Below are 18095 nucleotides of genomic sequence, written 5' to 3'. Positions count from 1 at the left end.
CCTGTGCAAATACTCCTCACCACCAATGGATGGTACAGATCATCAGACCTAGTTTTGTGACAGGGCAGTAACCTCACGGATCCTCTATATGATACTGTGGAGTGTCATTGTGCCAACACCAAACCAACAGTTCACTTAGGAGAGGAGATTGAAGAATGTGATCATGCTGGTCTGTCTGTTTTCTGGACACTGCTGATCTCACAACACAACAACAACAAACATGGTTTGTTCACTCAACAAACACGAAGTAGCAGAATTGCGCCTCACTGAAACCACTGAAACTATTAGTAGTTACCCAACGAAAATGAGACTTTGGATGCTTGGGGTGGTAGTGTTCATCCTTGCCTCAGCATATCAATCTGATAGTGCTTGATTCCAGGTTATGTTAAAGTACCAAGAACATGTTAAATGGACGTATTAGTGGAAAACGAATACAGATACTTAGTAACCGGGACCTTTGCAGCAAAGAAAATTATGCAGGAGTGTTGGTTGCTTTTCAGCCTTTTATCAGGCCTGCACAGATGAAGGAAGTATGACAATATTTGACTGGCCTGTTTGTCTATTGAGAGAAATACCAAGGAGACCAACTGTGATTGTGGTTCTTGTGATGCGGATACTAGTTTGAATTATTATACTTTTCACACCAAAAGAGCAACTCTACTCTGAAAAGTGACTCTAATCCAAGTAACTTCTGCTGATTTTGGTGGGAGAAAAAGACAATTTTTTTGCTAGTTTTTAATTTTGTTGGCCTTGAAGGCCTTCTTTGTGAAGGAGCTGGGTTCTTGTCCATCTTGTGCACCATCCACAGAATTGTTTACTAACTACTTACACCTTTGCAACTGCACTGGAGGCCTTGGGGTTGCCCAGATGTCAGTGACATCATCACTTGGCCAGATTCCTTTTATGATGTATGAAGTGTGAAAGGAAAGGATGCAGCTTGACTTTCAGAGGCCAGGCTGTATCTGCTGAGCTGGCAATTAGAAAAAAATCTTACCTGTAAACTGAGCACATTTGATCTGAAAATCATTGAGGCAAAATCATGGAGCCCCTTTCTACCTTATAAAAAGGAGCTAATTTGAAAGATGGTGTGAAAAATCCACAAAATATTCAGCTAACACTTTTTAACTTGCAGCATTTTCAATACTGCAAAAGCAATCTATTTATATGGAAAGGAAATGTAAATTAGAATTATGGGGATTAAAGCACGGTTAAAATACTGTGTGTTGAAAATACCATTTGAACATCGTTCAGTTGTTATCAAAATCATTTTTCATTCAGTATTTATATGGATTTTGCAATTCTTCTAGGTTGTCCTCTTGCCAGCATGCATAAAATAGATAAATATAGTTGTAGACACAGGAGTTTATCCTGTAGGACATCAATCCCACGCAAGAGAATGGAGGGGCTGATACAGGAATCAATTAATAAAGAATAAAGGAAGGTAATATAATTAATGCCAATCAATATGGGTTTATAGATCCTGGCAAACTTTTTATAAAGATAATAGTGTTGATGTAATAGACTTAGACTTCTGTGCGGCATCTGACTTGGTACTGCATGATATTTTGATTAAAAAACTAGAATGATATAAATTAACATGAGAAAGGCAAGGTAGTGTAAGTAATATATTTTATTGACCCAACTGCTGTTGGTGGAAGGGACAAGCTTTGAGCTTCACAGGGCTCTTCCTCCAGTCTGGAGAAGGTAACCAGAATGCCCCAGCTAAATACAAGGTGAGAGAGATAGATAAGCATAAAGGATTTGCACATATTGCACTTAATAACTCTGAAGGCATAGGAGGGTAAGCAGGCAGTAGGATTTGTTACAAATTGTTGAAATGAGCCATAAAACCAGTGTCTCTGTTAAGTCCATGTTTTTAGGGTCCAGCAGAGTTATAAATTTAAACTTCCAGGCTTGTCTTTTGAAGGTGTGTGTAGGTTTCCTTTAAGGCGAGGACTGAGAGGTCAGACACGGACACGGAATGATTGCTTTGTGAACAGTGTTCGACCATGGGTGACAGGATGTTAACCCTTCATTGTCCTATGACTGCAGCATTATTAACTTCCCACTTCATTTTAAGTGGTCTCCCACAACATGTGCGAACACCTTGTGCTTAACTATTTGTTCCATCTTGTATTTAGCTTGGACACTCTGGTTCGCTTCTCCAGACCTCAGGAAGAGCTCTGTGAAGCTCAAAAGCTTGTCCTTTCCACCAACAGTAGTTGGTCAAACAAAAGATATTACCTACCCTACCTTGTCTCTATTATATCCTGGGACCAACACAGCTATACAAACACTGCAAACATAAAATTAATATGACACATATTAAATGGATTAAAAACTGGCTAACTGATAGCTCTCAAAATGTAGTTGTAAATGGGCCATCATCATCAAGCGGGTGTGTTTCTAGTGTGGTCCCATAGGTATTTGTTTGGAGCTCTACTCTATTTAACATTTTTATCAATAATCTGGAAGAAAACATAAAGTCATCCTTGAGAAAGTTTGCAGATGAGCCAAAGATTGGGGGAGTGGTAAATAATGAAGAGGACAGGTCACTGATACAGAGTGATGTGGATCGCTTAGTCATCTGGGTGCAAGCAAACACTATGTATTTTAATATGGCTAAATGTAAATGTATACACCTACGAACAAATATGTAGGCCATACTTCCAGCATGGAGGACTCTATGCTAGGAAGCAGCAACACTTAAAATAAATTGGGAGTCGTGGTGGATAATCAGCTGAACATGTGATCCTAGTGCAACGCTGTGGCCAAAATGGCTAATGCAGTCCTTGGATGTATAAAGATGGGAATCTTGGGTAGGAGTAGAGAGGTTATTTTACCTCTGTATTAGGTACCGGTGTGACTGCTGGTGGAATACTGTGTCCACTTCCGGTATGCACAAGCCATGAGAATGATGAAAGGACTAGAAAACATGAAGTATAGAGAGAGACTCAATTGATTTATGTTAAAAAAGAGAAGGTAAGGGATGAATTGATCACAGTACCTACAGGGGGTCTTCCCCATGGCTATCTGAACTCAAAGCTGTGGTAACTAGTCTCTGTTTTCCAGGCAGTGTCAGAAAATAAATCAGTGGGGGACACAGCACCTCTGTCTGATAAATGATTGGTACATACAAGAATGCTTCCACTCAAAAATCCTTGTTTTACTGAGTACAAATCATACATCAAAACTAGCAATCGTCTAGAAGTACCCCAAATATAGTTACCCAAAGTCTGAGGTGTTATCAATAGATTCAGCAGCAGAGTTCTGGTGGCCAGCCTTTCTTCTAGCTGTTTGATGCCCATTTCCTGGCTTGTAGAAATCCTTGTAGAAAGTTACAGAGGCACCCACAATCAAGTTTACAAACACAGGCACCCAGCACTCACATCGCTTCCCCTTCTCATGAATCTGTTCTTGCTAGTAACACGCTGCAACTGTGCAGTTCTTTTTGTCTGCCTAAGCAAGGCAAGATTTTTCCAGATGCTGTGATGTCCTCACATCCAGCGTATGGGGACTAAGTGCACAAGATAGGTGTGAATTAGATCAAAACCAGTTCTTTCACAACAGGGGAACAAACATTTGATAACAGGCTCTTCAATTTACCAGACAAAGAGACGATAAGTTCCAATGACTGGATGCTGAAGCTAGATAAATTCAGTTGAGAAATAAGGTGTATATTTTAAGTGAGGGTAATTAACCATTGGAATAATTTATAAAGGGTCAAAGTAGATTCTCCTTCACTGGCAACTTTTAAATCATAATTGCATGCTTTACCTCTTGTTCCAAAGGAATTATTCTGGGGAAGTTCTAGGGCCTGTGTTATATAGGAGGTCAAACCAGATGATCACAATGGTCCCTTCTGGCCTTGGAATCTATAAGCAGATACCACTGCTTTTCTTTAGTTATAATTAGGGCCCTATCAAATTCAGGGTTGATTTTAGTCAATTTCACTGTCATAGGATTTTAAAAACTGTAAATTTCACAGTTTCAGATACTTAAATCTGAAATTTCATAGTGTGGATCCCAACCTAAAAGGGGGCTATGGGGAGGGGGGGATGCAAGGCTATTGTTGGGGGGTTGCGGTATTGCCACCCTTACTTCTGCACTGTTGCTGGCGCGAGCGCTGCCCTCAGAGCTGGGCAACCGGAAAGTAGCGGCTACTGACCAGGCACCCAACTCTAAAGGTAGCACCACTTGCCAGCAGCAGCACTGAAGTGAGGTTGGCGTGGCATGGGAGGTCCTCACTTTTTCAGGGGAAGGGCTGGCCTTAAGGGTGGGCAACGTAGATGACCACCCAGAGTGCTGTGGCTGGGGGTTGGGGGTTTCCGTGGTCATTCCACCATGCACACGCAGCCAGCTCAAGGCCCCTTTGACCCCTGTGTGCTGGGCCCAGAGCCAGGGAGCTAAGGGGTCCTACCATACATAGGGCTCCACTGCTGGTCCTGGGCAGGCTGGTGAGGGATGGGACTTCCTCTTCTCCTGCAGGGGCAACTCCCAGGCCCAGGTCAGACCCACCTCTAGGAACCTAACCCGGCTGCAGGAAGCTCTGTGGCTGCCGGCTGAGAGCCCGGCAATGAAGTCAGTGCCACCGCCAGCAGCAATGCAGAAATAACGGTGTCATGGTATTAGCGTTGCCTTCAGAGCTGGGCGGCCAGCCAGCATCCACTGCTCTTCAGCCAGGTAAAAGCACACAAAAGACCAGATTTCACAGTCCCTGACACATTTTTGACAGCCATGAATTTGGTAGGGCTCTATTTATAACACACATCTCCCACTCATCTCTTAAGTAGTTGTTCTTACTTGTTATTTGCATTACAGAAGTGCGTAGTACCCCCTCTCCTCCCCCACAGCACTGAGGCTTCATTGTGCAGGGTGCTGTATGTACACAGTAAAAAAGATGATCCCTATCTAGGGAACTTCTAATCTGCGTATGGACAAGCTGTAACAGGTGGGTGAAGCACAAATTATGGAAACATAAGAATAGCCATTTTTCACCATACTGCTGGCTCATGTAGTCCAGTAGTCTCTCTGGCACTGGCTAGTAACACCTGATTCAGAAGAAGGTGGAAGAAACAGTTATGGAATAATCAGTCCATACAGAAAAGTTTTTTTTTGTAACTTACTCAGTTAGAGATTGGCTTATAGTCTGAAGCATGAGTTTACATTCCTTCCCATGTTTTTTCTTAGTAAGTATCTCTGAATGTTCTTTAAGAGGGCAAATCAAAGGTAATAATGACAGGAACCTGGGGAAATGCAGTGGGCATAATTTGCAAGTTTAATTTTTTTTCTTAATATAAATGAATTAATTTTAACTGACCACTAGCCATTAAGTGATTTGGTCAACAGTGGTAGCAGAATTAATGTCTTTCACTTATACAAGAGAGAAATATGTGCTGTATTCTCAATGTGTACTATAACTTGGAGAGTTGCAACTGCCTGACCACCTACAAATTGTAACTCATGGTGAAAATCTGTGCAACAAATAAGGGGGAAAAGGCAAGATTATGGAACATGTGTGGAATGAGAAGGGAGAGAAGAAAAGTAAATCAGTCAAGTTCTGTTAGGGTGTAAGCAAATGTACTCCACACCCCAGACACCCTTAATAACCCAATCCTGGGCATGTGTGTTTTTTTGGAATTTTTGTGAGATTTAATAGCCACACACAGTATGAGCTATCCAGCTGCCCTGGATTCTAACAGCCAACAACCTCAATAGTTTTTACATTTGCATTGCATTTTACTGGTTGGGAAACTGAGACACAGAAAGATTAAATGACTGGCTTTATTCCACACAAGCTAGTGCCAGAGCCAGGATCAGAATTTAAGAATTCATTTTCCCCAGGCCTATGCTCAGTCCAATGGATCAAACTTTTGTAAATTTACAAACAAGCAATGCAGAAAATAACTGATCACAGTGAGCGAGTGCAGGGCTCTATGAAGTTCAGACCCTAGTGCTTAGACCTGGGAGTCAACTTTCTGCTTTCCATTCCCACTCTGCCACTAATCACCTGGTGCATCCTTTAGACAAGTCACTTATTAGAGACCTGAAATTTTCAGAAGTGATAAAACTGCTGTCTGAACAGCTCCCATTGACTTGAACTGGACTTGTGTATGCTTAGACCCATTAGCCCAGCGGTTCTCAAACTGGGAGGCATGACCCCTCAGGAGGTCGCAAGGTGGTTGTGAGCTGTCAGCTCCATGGGGCTGACATTCAAAAGCCACCATTAAATTACTCCCCGCATTTTTAATGTATAAGTGGGATCATAGTCAGAGGCTTGCTGTGTGAGAAGTCACCAATACAAAAAGTTTGAAAACTACTGCGCAGCCTCTCTATACCTCACTTGCTTTATTTGATTAAATGCGGATATCAAACTCTCTCTGGGTTGAGAGGTTTACAGTAATGGTCATAAGGTCTTTTTAGCTCTTCAGATGACAGGTACTGTATAAGAGCAAAATGAAAAGGAGTACTTCTGGCACCTTAGAGACTAACCAATTTATTTGAGCATAAGCTTTCGTGAGCTACAGCTCACTTCATCGGATGCAACAGCATAAGATCAGTTACAGACTTCAATGTGAAAAATCTGATTACTTTTTATAAACTATCCTTTTCTTTCTTTAATCAGGATACGTAACTCACTTTATAGGTAAACTGTACTAGTCTCCAAAGGCCACACAGCAACAACCCTTTCATCACAAAAATCCTGTAATCCCAACAGTCTTCAAATTGATGCATAAAAGTCTCTTGAACTGTGGAACAGCTTCCCAAAGGAAGTAATAGAAGCCCCATTATTTGCATCACAGAATGACAGACTGGACTTAGCACTACAAAATGTATGGTAGGGAACAGCCCTGAAGTGGCAGGGAGATTGACTAGATTGGATCTCATTGTTTATTCCCATCTCTAACTTGACAGTTGATAACAGCTTTAAAGGCCCATTTGAGACTGCCTTTCAATTTACTGGACATGCAGCAGCCCTCAGACCACATCTTTTCATTGCAGTCTGCACAAGAAAATTCACCCTACAATGCAAAAGTGAGATGGGGTTGGGCTGGGTACAGAACCATGAACATGCACTTGTTTTTCTCCTCCTTGCTTCAACTCCTCTGCATTAGCTTCCTTGGGGGGCTGGGGTTTGCACCAGAGAGAGTAGTTTACATTGCTGTATGTTGAACATTATTCAGCAAATATTTAACATAAAAATTACTGTGCTAGGTCCCCAGATTCAGTATTTAATATTGTTGATAGAATGGTTGTCATCTAAATTAAATTAATGGTGGAGCTAGATGAATCTCAGCAACGAACATCACAGAAGATAATGTGACAGTCACAATATGGAGTTTGTAGGCAGCGGCTTGTAAATTAATGCAGTGTGACTTAAAGATCTATTGAACTGTATGGAATATGGAGCAGGAATAACAGGGGCTGGAGTCCAGCATGGTGGAAGGGTATCAGACACCAGAAGGATTAATGATTTTCATTTCTTTTCCGGTTTCAGAGTAGCAGCCGTGTTAGTCTGTATTCGCAAAAAGAAAAGGAGGACTTGTGGCACCTTAGAGACTAACCAATTTATTAGAGCATAAGCTTTCGTGAGCTACAGCTCACTTCCTCAGATGCATATCGTGGAAACTGCAGCAGGCTTTATATATACACAGAGAATATGAAACAATACCTATTCCCACCCCACTGTCCTGCTGGTAATAGCTTATCTAAAGTGATTTCCAGCACAAATCCAGGTTTTCTCACCCTCCACCCCCCCACACAAATTCACTCTCCTGCTGGTGATAGCCCATCCAAAGTGACAACTCTTTACACAATGTGCATGACAATCAAGCTGGGCTATTTCCTGCATAAATCCAGGTTCTCACATCCCCCCACCCCCATACACACAGAAACTCACTCTCCTGCTGGTAATAGCTCATCCAAACTGACCACTCTTCAAGTTAAAATCCAAGTTAAACCAGAACATCTGGGGGGGGGGGGGTAGGAAAAAACAAGAGGAAACAGGCTACCTTGCATAATGACTTAGCCACTCCAAGTCTCTATTTAAGCCTAAATTAATAGTATCCAATTTGCAAATGAATTCCAATTCAGCAGTTTCTCGCTGGAGTCTGGATTTGAAGTTTTTTTGTTTTAAGATAGCGACCTTCATGTCTGTGATCGCGTGACCAGAGAGATTCCACACAAACTTCCTCGTGGCTGGATTTTACTAAAACTAGACAAGCCATTTACAACGCACATTTTGCTTCTCTACAAAAGAAAAAGGACACTAAACTTTCTAAACTACTACATGCTACAAGGGGCCACAGCAATGGTTCCCTCAACCCACCTAGCAATATTGTTAACCTATCCAACTATACTCTCAGCCCAGCAGAAGCAGCTGTTCTATCTCGGGGCCTCTCCTTCTGCCCCTCCACCCCCACGAACATGATACAGTTCTGTGGTGACCTAGAATCCTATTTTCGACGTCTCCGACTCAAGGAATATTTCCAAAATACCTCTGAACAGCATACTAATCCACAGAGGTCTCCCTACCAACACTACAGAAAGAGGGATTCTAGGTGGACTCCTCCTGAAGGTCGAAACAGCAGACTGGACTTCTACATAGAGTGCTTCCGCCGACGTGCACGGGCTGAAATTGTGGAAAAGCAGCATCACTTGCCCCATAACCTCAGCCATGCGGAACGCAATGCCATCCACAGCCTCAGAAACAACTCTGACATCATAATCAAAAAGGCTGACAAAGGAGGTGCTGTTGTCGTCATGAATAGGTCGGAATATGAACAAGAGGCTGCTCGGCAGCTCTCCAACACGAGTTTCTACAAGCCATTACCCTCTGATCCCACTGAGAGTTACCAAAAGCAACTACAGCATTTGCTCAAGAAACTTCCTGAAAAAGCACAAGATCAAATCCGCACAGACACACCCCTGGAACCCCGACCTGGGATATTCTATCTACTACCCAAGATCCATAAACCTGGAAATCCTGGGCGCCCCATCATCTCAGGCATTGGCACCCTGACAGCAGGATTGTCTGGCTATGTAGACTCCCTCCTCAGGCCCTACGCTACCAGCACTCCCAGCTACCTTCGAGACACCACTGACTTCCTGAGGAAACTACAATCCATCGGTGATCTTCCTGATAACACCATCCTGGCCACTATGGATGTAGAAGCCCTCTACACCAACATTCCACACAAAGATGGACTACAAGCCGTCAAGAACACTATCCCCGATAATGTCACGGCTAACCTGGTGGCTGAACTTTGTGACTTTGTCCTTACCCATAACTACTTCACATTTGGGGACAATGTATACCTTCAGATCAGCGGCACTGCTATGGGTACCCGCATGGCCCCACAGTATGCCAACATTTTTATGGCTGATTTAGAACAACGCTTCCTCAGCTCTCGTCCCCTAAAGCCCCTACTCTACTTGCGCTATATTGATGACATCTTCATCATCTGGACCCATGGAAAAGAAGCCCTTGAGGAATTCCACCATGATTTCAACAATTTCCATCCCACCACCAACCTCAGCCTGGTCCAGTCCACACAAGAGATCCACTTCCTGGACACTACAGTGCTAATAAACAATGGTCACATAAACACCACCCTATACCGGAAACCTACTGACCGCTATTCCTACCTGCATGCCTCCAGCTTTCACCCTGACCACACCACACGATCCATCGTCTACAGCCAAGCTCTGCGATACAACCGCATTTGCTCCAACCCCTCAGACAGAGACAAACACCTACAAGATCTCTGTCAAGCTTTCTTACAACTACAATACCCACCTGCAGAAGTAAAGAAACAGATTGATAGAGCCAGAAGAGTTCCCAGAAGTTACCTACTACAGGACAGGCCTAACAAAGAAAATAACAGAACGCCACTAGCCGTCACCTTCAGCCCCCAACTAAAACCCCTCCAACGCATTATTAAGGATCTACAACCTATCCTAAAGGATGACCCAACACTCTCACAAATCTTGGGAGACAGGCCAGTCCTTGCCTACAGACAGCCCCGCAACCTGAAGCAAATACTCACCAACAACCACATACCACACAACAGAACCACTAACCCAGGAACTTATCCTTGCAACAAAGCCCGTTGCCAACTGTGCCCACATATCTATTCAGGGGACACCATCACAGGGCCTAATAACATCAGCCACACTATCAGAGGCTCGTTCACCTGCACATCCACCAATGTGATATATGCCATCATGTGCCAGCAATGCCCCTCTGCCATGTACATTGGTCAAACTGGACAGTCTCTACGTAAAAGAATAAATGGACACAAATCAGATGTCAAGAATTGTAACATTCATAAACCAGTCGGAGAACACTTCAATCTCTCTGGTCACGCGATCACAGACATGAAGGTCGCTATCTTAAAACAAAAAAACTTCAAATCCAGACTCCAGCGAGAAACTGCTGAATTGGAATTCATTTGCAAATTGGATACTATTAATTTAGGCTTAAATAGAGACTTGGAGTGGCTAAGTCATTATGCAAGGTAGCCTGTTTCCTCTTGTTTTTTCCTACCCCCCCCCCCCCAGATGTTCTGGTTTAACTTGGATTTTAACTTGAAGAGTGGTCAGTTTGGATGAGCTATTACCAGCAGGAGAGTGAGTTTCTGTGTGTATGGGGGTGGGGGGATGTGAGAACCTGGATTTATGCAGGAAATAGCCCAGCTTGATTGTCATGCACATTGTGTAAAGAGTTGTCACTTTGGATGGGCTATCACCAGCAGGAGAGTGAATTTGTGTGGGGGGGTGGAGGGTGAGAAAACCTGGATTTGTGCTGGAAATCACTTTAGATAAGCTATTACCAGCAGGACAGTGGGGTGGGAATAGGTATTGTTTCATATTCTCTGTGTATATATAAAGCCTGCTGCAGTTTCCACGATATGCATCTGAGGAAGTGAGCTGTAGCTCACGAAAGCTTATGCTCTAATAAATTGGTTAGTCTCTAAGGTGCCACAAGTCCTCCTTTTCATTTCTTTTCCGTAACTCCAAAGACCTTGAAGTTTTTCAACCTGAAGTAGTGCAAGAAAATCCCCTTATCTGATCCCTGTTGCAAAGAAATTCATCCTCTGACCCTGGCAGAATTTCCCCCTTGAATGAATTTAGCCTCTGCTGAAGACACTCAAAGGGCCAAAATCCCTGCAAGGCCTGTGAAATATCCTCTTGTAATTACTTTCGGACTTGGCCTGCTGCTCTGACACCAAGGTGGTGGTGTCCCAAAACCCTGCTGCATCTTGTATTTGCTGAGGGTCGCCGCAATCGGCTTTGCCATCTCTGCAGTCATGGCCCCTCCATGCCCCATACTCTCACCACTCTGAGCAGTAGCATATCTGGGCCCACGGGCAGCTGTGTGCCCCCTAAACCCCTGGGCCCACATGCAGTTGCATACCCCCTACATCACTGTGTCTCTGGGCCCTAGGCCCATGGGCAGCTGCGTGCCCCCTAAACCCCTGGGCCCACATGCAGTTGCATACCCCCTACATCACTGTGTCTCTGGGCCCTAGGCCCACGGGCAGCTGCGTGCCCCCTACGCCCCTGCGTCTCTGGGCCCTTGGCCCACGGGCAGCTGCGTGCCCCCTACGCCCCGGGGTCTCTGGGCCCTTGGCCCACGGGCAGCTGCGTGCCCCCTACGCCCCGGGGTCTCTGGGCCCTTGGCCCACGGGCAGCTGCGTGCCCCCTACGCCCCGGGGTCTCTGGGCCCTTGGCCCACGGGCAGCTCCGTGCCCCCTACGCCCCGGGGTCTCTGGGCCCTTGGCCCACGGGCAGCTCCGTGCCCCCTACGCCCCGGGGTCTCTGGGCCCTTGGCCCACGGGCAGCTGCGTGCCCCCTACGCCCCGGTATCTCTGGGCCCTTGGCCCACGGGCAGCTCCGTGCCCCCTACGCCCCGGTATCTCTGGGCCCTTGGCCCACGGGCAGCTCCGTGCCCCCTACGCCCCTGCGTCTCTGGGCCCTTGGCCCACGGGCAGCTCCGTGCCCCCTACGCCCCTGCGTCTCTGGGCCCTTGGCCCACGGGCAGCTGCGTGCCCCCTACGCCCCGGTATCTCTGGGCCCTTGGCCCACGGGCAGCTGCGTGCCCCCTACGCCCCTGCGTCTCTGGGCCCTTGGCCCACGGGCAGCTGCGTGCCCCCTACGCCCCTCGCCCCGGGGTCTCTGGGCCCTTGGCCCACGGGCAGCTCCGTGCCCCCTACGCCCCTCGCCCCGGGGTCTCTGGGCCCTTGGCCCACGGGGGGCTCTATGTCCCGTACTCCCCGCCCCGGCGTGAGCGGCTCCGCGCCCCCTTCCGGCCCGCGCGCTCCCACGCTCTCTCCGGGCCGCGCCGTGGCGCGGTGGCGCGCGCGCTCGCCGCTGCCTCTATCTGAGACCCCGCCCCCAGGCCCCGCCCATCCCGGGCGGAGGCCGGGCGCAGCCGAGTGACGGTTACGGAACGTCATCCCGCAGCGGCGGGCGTTGGGCTTCGTGATACCGAGGCCGGGGGTGCGAGGGCCGCGCCCCGTTTCCGGTCAGCGCGGAGCGTTGGCTGGAGCGAGGGTAGGTGGCGCCGCCGCTGTGGCCGGCGCGGGAGGGGGAGGGGCGGGGCTGGTTCTGTATCCCCGGGGGCGCGCCGAGCCGTCGCGCCAAGCTGTGGACTCTGCGTATGCTGGAAACCAAGCCCGGGGGGTGCGGCCGCCCCTCGTTCCAGCACCTGTGTGTGGGGTGGCGCCGGCTTCCTCCGTCGCTGGGGGGTACCATGGCTGGCCCTCCTCTGTGGTTGACTTTGGCAAGTGTATCTGCTCCCAGTCTTGGAGACTAAGGTGCCACAAGTACTCCTGTTCTGTTTGAGGATACAGACTAACACAGCTGCGACTCTGAAAGCTGTCAGAATGCTCCCAGTCTATACAGTATTGTAGTAAAACTGGTCAGGTCAAGATGAGGGTATAAGCACTGGTTCAGGTAATGTAGCAGAATACCAAATATGCTGGCCTGGGAAATGTTAAATATATATGAAAGCACCCAGTCAAAATATTAATGCCAGGCAAATAAAACGTGATCTTATTTATCTCTGTTTTATGAGTTTCTGCAGATGGACCAAAAGCTCTCTCAGCTGGTCGAGGACCTCACAACCTCAGGAGAGCCTCAACTGAATCCAGAGAAAATGAAAGAGCTAAAGAAAATCTGCAAGTATGAAGCATGGTTAAATTCTTTGCTTGAGGAACATATTGGCATAGGGCTGTTCTCGCTAGCATTTTATCATCTTCCACTGTTTCATATAAAAAACAGGTCACAGTGACCCCTTAGTCTGGCCTCTTCCAGACTCTTCTTTTTGCTTTAAGCAACGCTTTGGAATTGATTGCTGCCTTGAAAGTTTAGGGAAATTCATAGAATAATGGGTGATGGTGGGTTTTCTCCAAAACTTGTTAAAAGACTCCCATTGAGTTTTTTGGGGGTGATTTTTTGGGAGGTAAATACTTTTAATCTCATGTCAAAACAGAAAACTTTTTTATTCTGTTAAATTATATTTTTAATGGGTAAAAGAACAAAAAACTCACTGGTGGTTGTACTTGTGTTGATAATGTTTGTTACTTTTCAAAAGATCTTCAGACGAACATATTAACCATGCGTATCGTCTACTGATGACACAGCTGAATCAAGAACATGCAGAGATACGCTTCTCAGCTTTTCAAATTGTGGATGAGCTCTTCACCCGGTCACATCAATTTAGGACGTTAATTATTTCAAATTTTCAAGAATTCTTGGAGCTCACAATTGAAACAGACCATGAGCAGCCTCTTCCCCCACCAAAAGAAGTAGCACAAAAACTGAAAAAAACAGCCATTAAATCTGTTCAAGATTGGCATGAGAAATATGGAGAGGCCTACAAGAAACTCTCCCTAGGATACCATTTCTTAAAACAGAACAAGAAGGTATTTTGTTTGTTTACTTCTACATGTTTACTTCTCCACATCTACTCATTAGGTTCTGACTTAGAAAGATAAGGCTGATTTCTGGAACATGTTGATTTCTCCACTGTAAGCTAATATAAAGGGATATATGCTGGAAACAAAGCTGAGGTCTCTCTCTCTTTGGACAAATGTGAATACTGGCTTTTCTTGCTCACTTTGTTGAAATTTAGATACTAAGTTAAGCTTTTTTCCCTGCTGTAACCTAAGTTCTTTCCATACTGCTAAGGACTTTTTTTTTTAAATTTTGTGTTTTTTTTAATTACAGGACAACCTGTAAGCTTTTCCTACAATATATGTCTTATTTTACTGCTTCAGATTAGAGAGTGTAAATTCCCTATTTGGGTAGGTCTTTCCTTGTGTTACAATACCTAAAACTCACTTCAACACAGATTTTATTTTTCTAGAGGTGTAAATCAAAGGCAGTAACAAGAAATGAGACACTATAATACATTTTGTATTTCTTGTTTTTTTCCCCCTGTTCGCTAATAACTGCCTTGCAGAGTTTATATACTACTTCATATGCTACTAATCAGAGCGTTAAATATACCCTTTCTATATTGATGCTGGAATATCAATGTTCATTCTTTATCCACTGTCCTGTTGGATCTCATTAATAAAGGAACAGTCATTCAGTGCCACATGATCTCTTGGGGTTCTTCAGGATTCTGTTTCTTTAATAACCTTCGTGTTCAGTGGGTACATAACTTATTAGGTGGGCTAGAGGGGATGTACAATCTGGTGTTTCAATACATGGATGATGTTTGGCTCTTTCCTTCTCAGCTGAAGCCAGCTGGTGTATAGCCTGTGGTCACGTATGGCTAGATTAATAAATTATAAGGTCAGAAGGGACCATTGTGATCAGTTAGTCTGACCTCCTGTATCACACAGGCCATAGTACTTCCCTGAATTAGTTCCTGTTTGAATTAAAGTATATCTCTTAAAAAAACATCCAGTCTTCATTTTAAAATTTGATAGTGATGGAGAATCCACCACATCCCTTGGTAAATTGTTCCAGTGGTTAAATACCCTTACTGTTCAAAATTCAGCCTTAATTCCAGTCTGAATTTGTCTCGCTTCAGCTTCCTGCCTTTAGATCTACTAATGGGCTAAGTAGTCATGTGGTGGGGAGGGAGAGAAATACTATCATGGATCAGAAACCAGATAGTTAAGAACACCATTGGTCAACCTTCATTATAGCAAAGGGCTAATAGTGGGATGGCATAGAGCGCTTTATTAGGACTGGTATTTAATAATTTGTAAAAGAGGATTAACAATGACATGAGAATTTGGAGATGAGACACAACTCTTGGTTAGTTACAATTAGAATACTGAGGAACTTCAGAGGGCATACCCAAGCTTGGTGATTAGGTAACACAACGGCAGATAAATGCAAAGTCACATTGGAGGACATTTGAACTACGGATACATCTCTTGGGGTTCTAAAATCACTACTGTTCTAGGAAAAGTACTAGACATCACTGTGGACAGCTCATAGATTATCAAGAGAGAAAGAGACCATTATGACAATCTAATAATCTGACTAATAACAAGCCATAGAACTTTATTCCACCAAGCCCATACCTTTTAGAAAAGACATCCTATCTTGATTTGAAGACTTTAAGTCAGAGATTCCACAACATTTGAAGATAAGTAGTTGCAATGGCTGATTGCCTTGACTGTCAATTAGCACTGTTATTTCTAATCTGAATCTGTCTAGTTTCAGTTTCATGACATTGGATCTTATCCCTTTGTGTTAAATTAGAGTCTTCTACTAATACTTCTGTTACACATGTCAGTATCTGTAGACCATGATCAAGATGCTTGTTAACCTTCTCTTGGATAAACTAAATAGATTGGGTTTCTTGAATCTTGCTATAAAGCAGGTTTTCAAGACCTTGAATTATTCTTTGTAGTTTTATTTCCCAAGTACAGTGCTGGACACAAAATTCTAGTAATAGTCTCACTCATGCTATATATAATTGTAATATTACTTCCCTACTTCTAATCAGTATCTTCTCTATACTAATCTGAGGATTGCATCAGTTCTAACAAAGACCTCTGCTCAATGTTCAGTAATAGTAAAAGAAGCAAAGATAATTTTAGGATATGTAAGGAATGGGGTCTGACTAGCACAAAGGAAAAGGCACCTACTGCTGGGACCAGTAGAGGCTGACTCTGATCTAAGCAAAGACACCCAGCATAATTTCTCAAACCCACTGAGCTAACGTAGGGTAATTGTATTTTAGCTTTTTAGATGCTCTTTCCCTATGTTAGAGGTGCCCAACCTATGGCTCTCAGGCAGTACAATGCCCACCAGAGCATTTTATGACAACCGCGGCCTACTTCAACACAATATACTAATGGCTGATTCATTAGTGTTTTATCGTGTTTACATCATTTTAATCCACACAAGTGTGTAAATAGACAATACTGTATGTAGAAACAACCTATCTGTAAATCAATACAGGTGACGTTAAACCTTATTAAAATATGTAGAATCTGTTTGGCCTACAGGCCTACACAAGGTTGTGCTTAGCTTTATGTGGCCCTCCTGTGTAAAAAGTTTGGGCACCACTTGGCCTAGGTAAGGATGAAACTGCTGTATGAGAGGTACCACAATGAGAGCACAGGACTGGGATTTGGGGAGTCTGGGGTTCTAATTCTGACTATGTCACTAGCTCACTGTGCAACCTTTTCACAAGTCAAAAATCCTATTTAAATGTTACCTACTAATGTTAGATGCACTTATTATAATTAAAGATCAGAGGAAACTTTCTGGGTTTTATTTCCATTTATTTACTTTGTATGTCTGACATCACTGTATACAATTTTCTTTGCTCACTGAAAGAGCCACACACACAATGTGGGGAAAGAAATATTTCTAAAAAGCAAATTTGATTTGTAAAACCACTAACACTGATGAGGGGAATCAAAATCAGGTGTATTCATGCAACTACCTTTGTCTGTCTGTAGATATACATGCAATTTTCCCCCTTAAATTTACTATATTGCAAGTCCCTCTGTGTGTCAGTTACTTTGTAAAACTGGAATATTGCCTACCCCACCACTTAGCTTCAAGCAGTTTACAAATATTAGTTAAGTCTCACTTCATTCCTGTGTGGTAAGGTAGTATTTGATACACAAGAAGATTAAGGCCTTGATAGAGCAAAATACGTATGTTCATGTGCTAAGACTCAAAGACCTGTGGTTGGTGATTAACTCCCATTGACTTCAGTAGAATTTAAATCTGTGCTTAAAGTCAAACAAATGTGTAAGTGCTTTGCTGAATTGGGGCTTAAGTAATGTGCCAATGATTTATGGACTATAAGGTGGATAGAAAGCTGGCTAGATTGTCGGGCTCAACGGGTAGTGATCAATGGCTCCATGTCTAGTTGGCAGCTGGTATCAAGTGGAGTGCCCCAAGGGTTGGTCCTGGGGCCGGTTTTGTTCAGTATCTTCATAAATGATCTGGAGGATGGTGTGGATTGCACCCTCAGCAAGTTTGCAGATGACACTAAACTGGGAGGAGAGGTAAATATGCTGGAGGGTAGGGATAGGATACAGAGGGACCTAGACAAATTGGAGGATTGGGCCAAAAGAAATCTGATGAAGTTCAACAAGGACAAGTGCAGAGTCCTGCACTTAGGACGGAAGAATCCAGCCGCTACAGACTAGGGACCGAATGGCTCGGCAGCAGTTTTGCAGAAAAGGACGTAGGGGTTACAGTGGACGAGAAGCTGGATGTGTGTCAACAGTGTGCCCTTGTTGTCAAGAAGGCCAATAGCATTTTGGGATGTATACGTAGGGGCATTGCCAGCAGGTCGAGGGACGTGATCGTTCTCCTCTATTCGACATTGGTGAGGTCTCATCTGGAGTACTGTGTCCAGCTTTGGGCCCCACACTACAAGAAGGATGTGGAAAAATTGGAAAGAGTCCAGCGAAGGGCAACAAAAATGATTAGGGGACTGGAACACATGAGTTATGAGGAGAGGATGAGGAAACTGGGGATGCTTAGTCTACGGAAGAGAAGACTGAGGGGGGATTTGATAGCTGCTTTCAACTACCTGAAAGGGTGGTTCCAAAGAGGATGGATCTAGACTGTTCTCAGTGGTAGCAGATGACAGA

General features: G+C 44.5%; 1 protein-coding gene across 2 annotated transcripts in view; it reads left to right on the top strand.

The window, feature by feature from the left end:
* The first annotated feature begins 12420 nt into the window (after window positions 1-12420).
* UVSSA (UV stimulated scaffold protein A) overlaps window positions 12421-18095 on the top strand; it is a 98890-nt gene continuing 93215 nt past the window's right edge. The window contains exons 1-3 of one of the 2 annotated variants that reach the window (XM_084626788.1): window positions 12421-12558; window positions 13091-13188; window positions 13601-13931. In XM_084626788.1, coding sequence (XP_084482914.1) covers window positions 13091-13188; window positions 13601-13931 — 429 coding nt within the window. In that variant the 5' untranslated portion in view covers window positions 12421-12558. Of the gene's footprint in view, window positions 12559-12630; window positions 12961-13090; window positions 13189-13600; window positions 13932-18095 lie in introns of those variants that run through there. The other variant, XM_084626789.1, reaches the window with a different exon arrangement.

Source organism: Lepidochelys olivacea (assembly GCF_965140295.1).
Source record: "Lepidochelys olivacea isolate rLepOli2 genome assembly, chromosome: 4".
NCBI classification, from domain to species: Eukaryota; Metazoa; Chordata; order Testudines; family Cheloniidae; genus Lepidochelys; species Lepidochelys olivacea.
The sequence above is the reverse complement of the archived record's forward strand: the minus strand, read 5'-3'. Positions and strand labels throughout refer to the sequence as shown.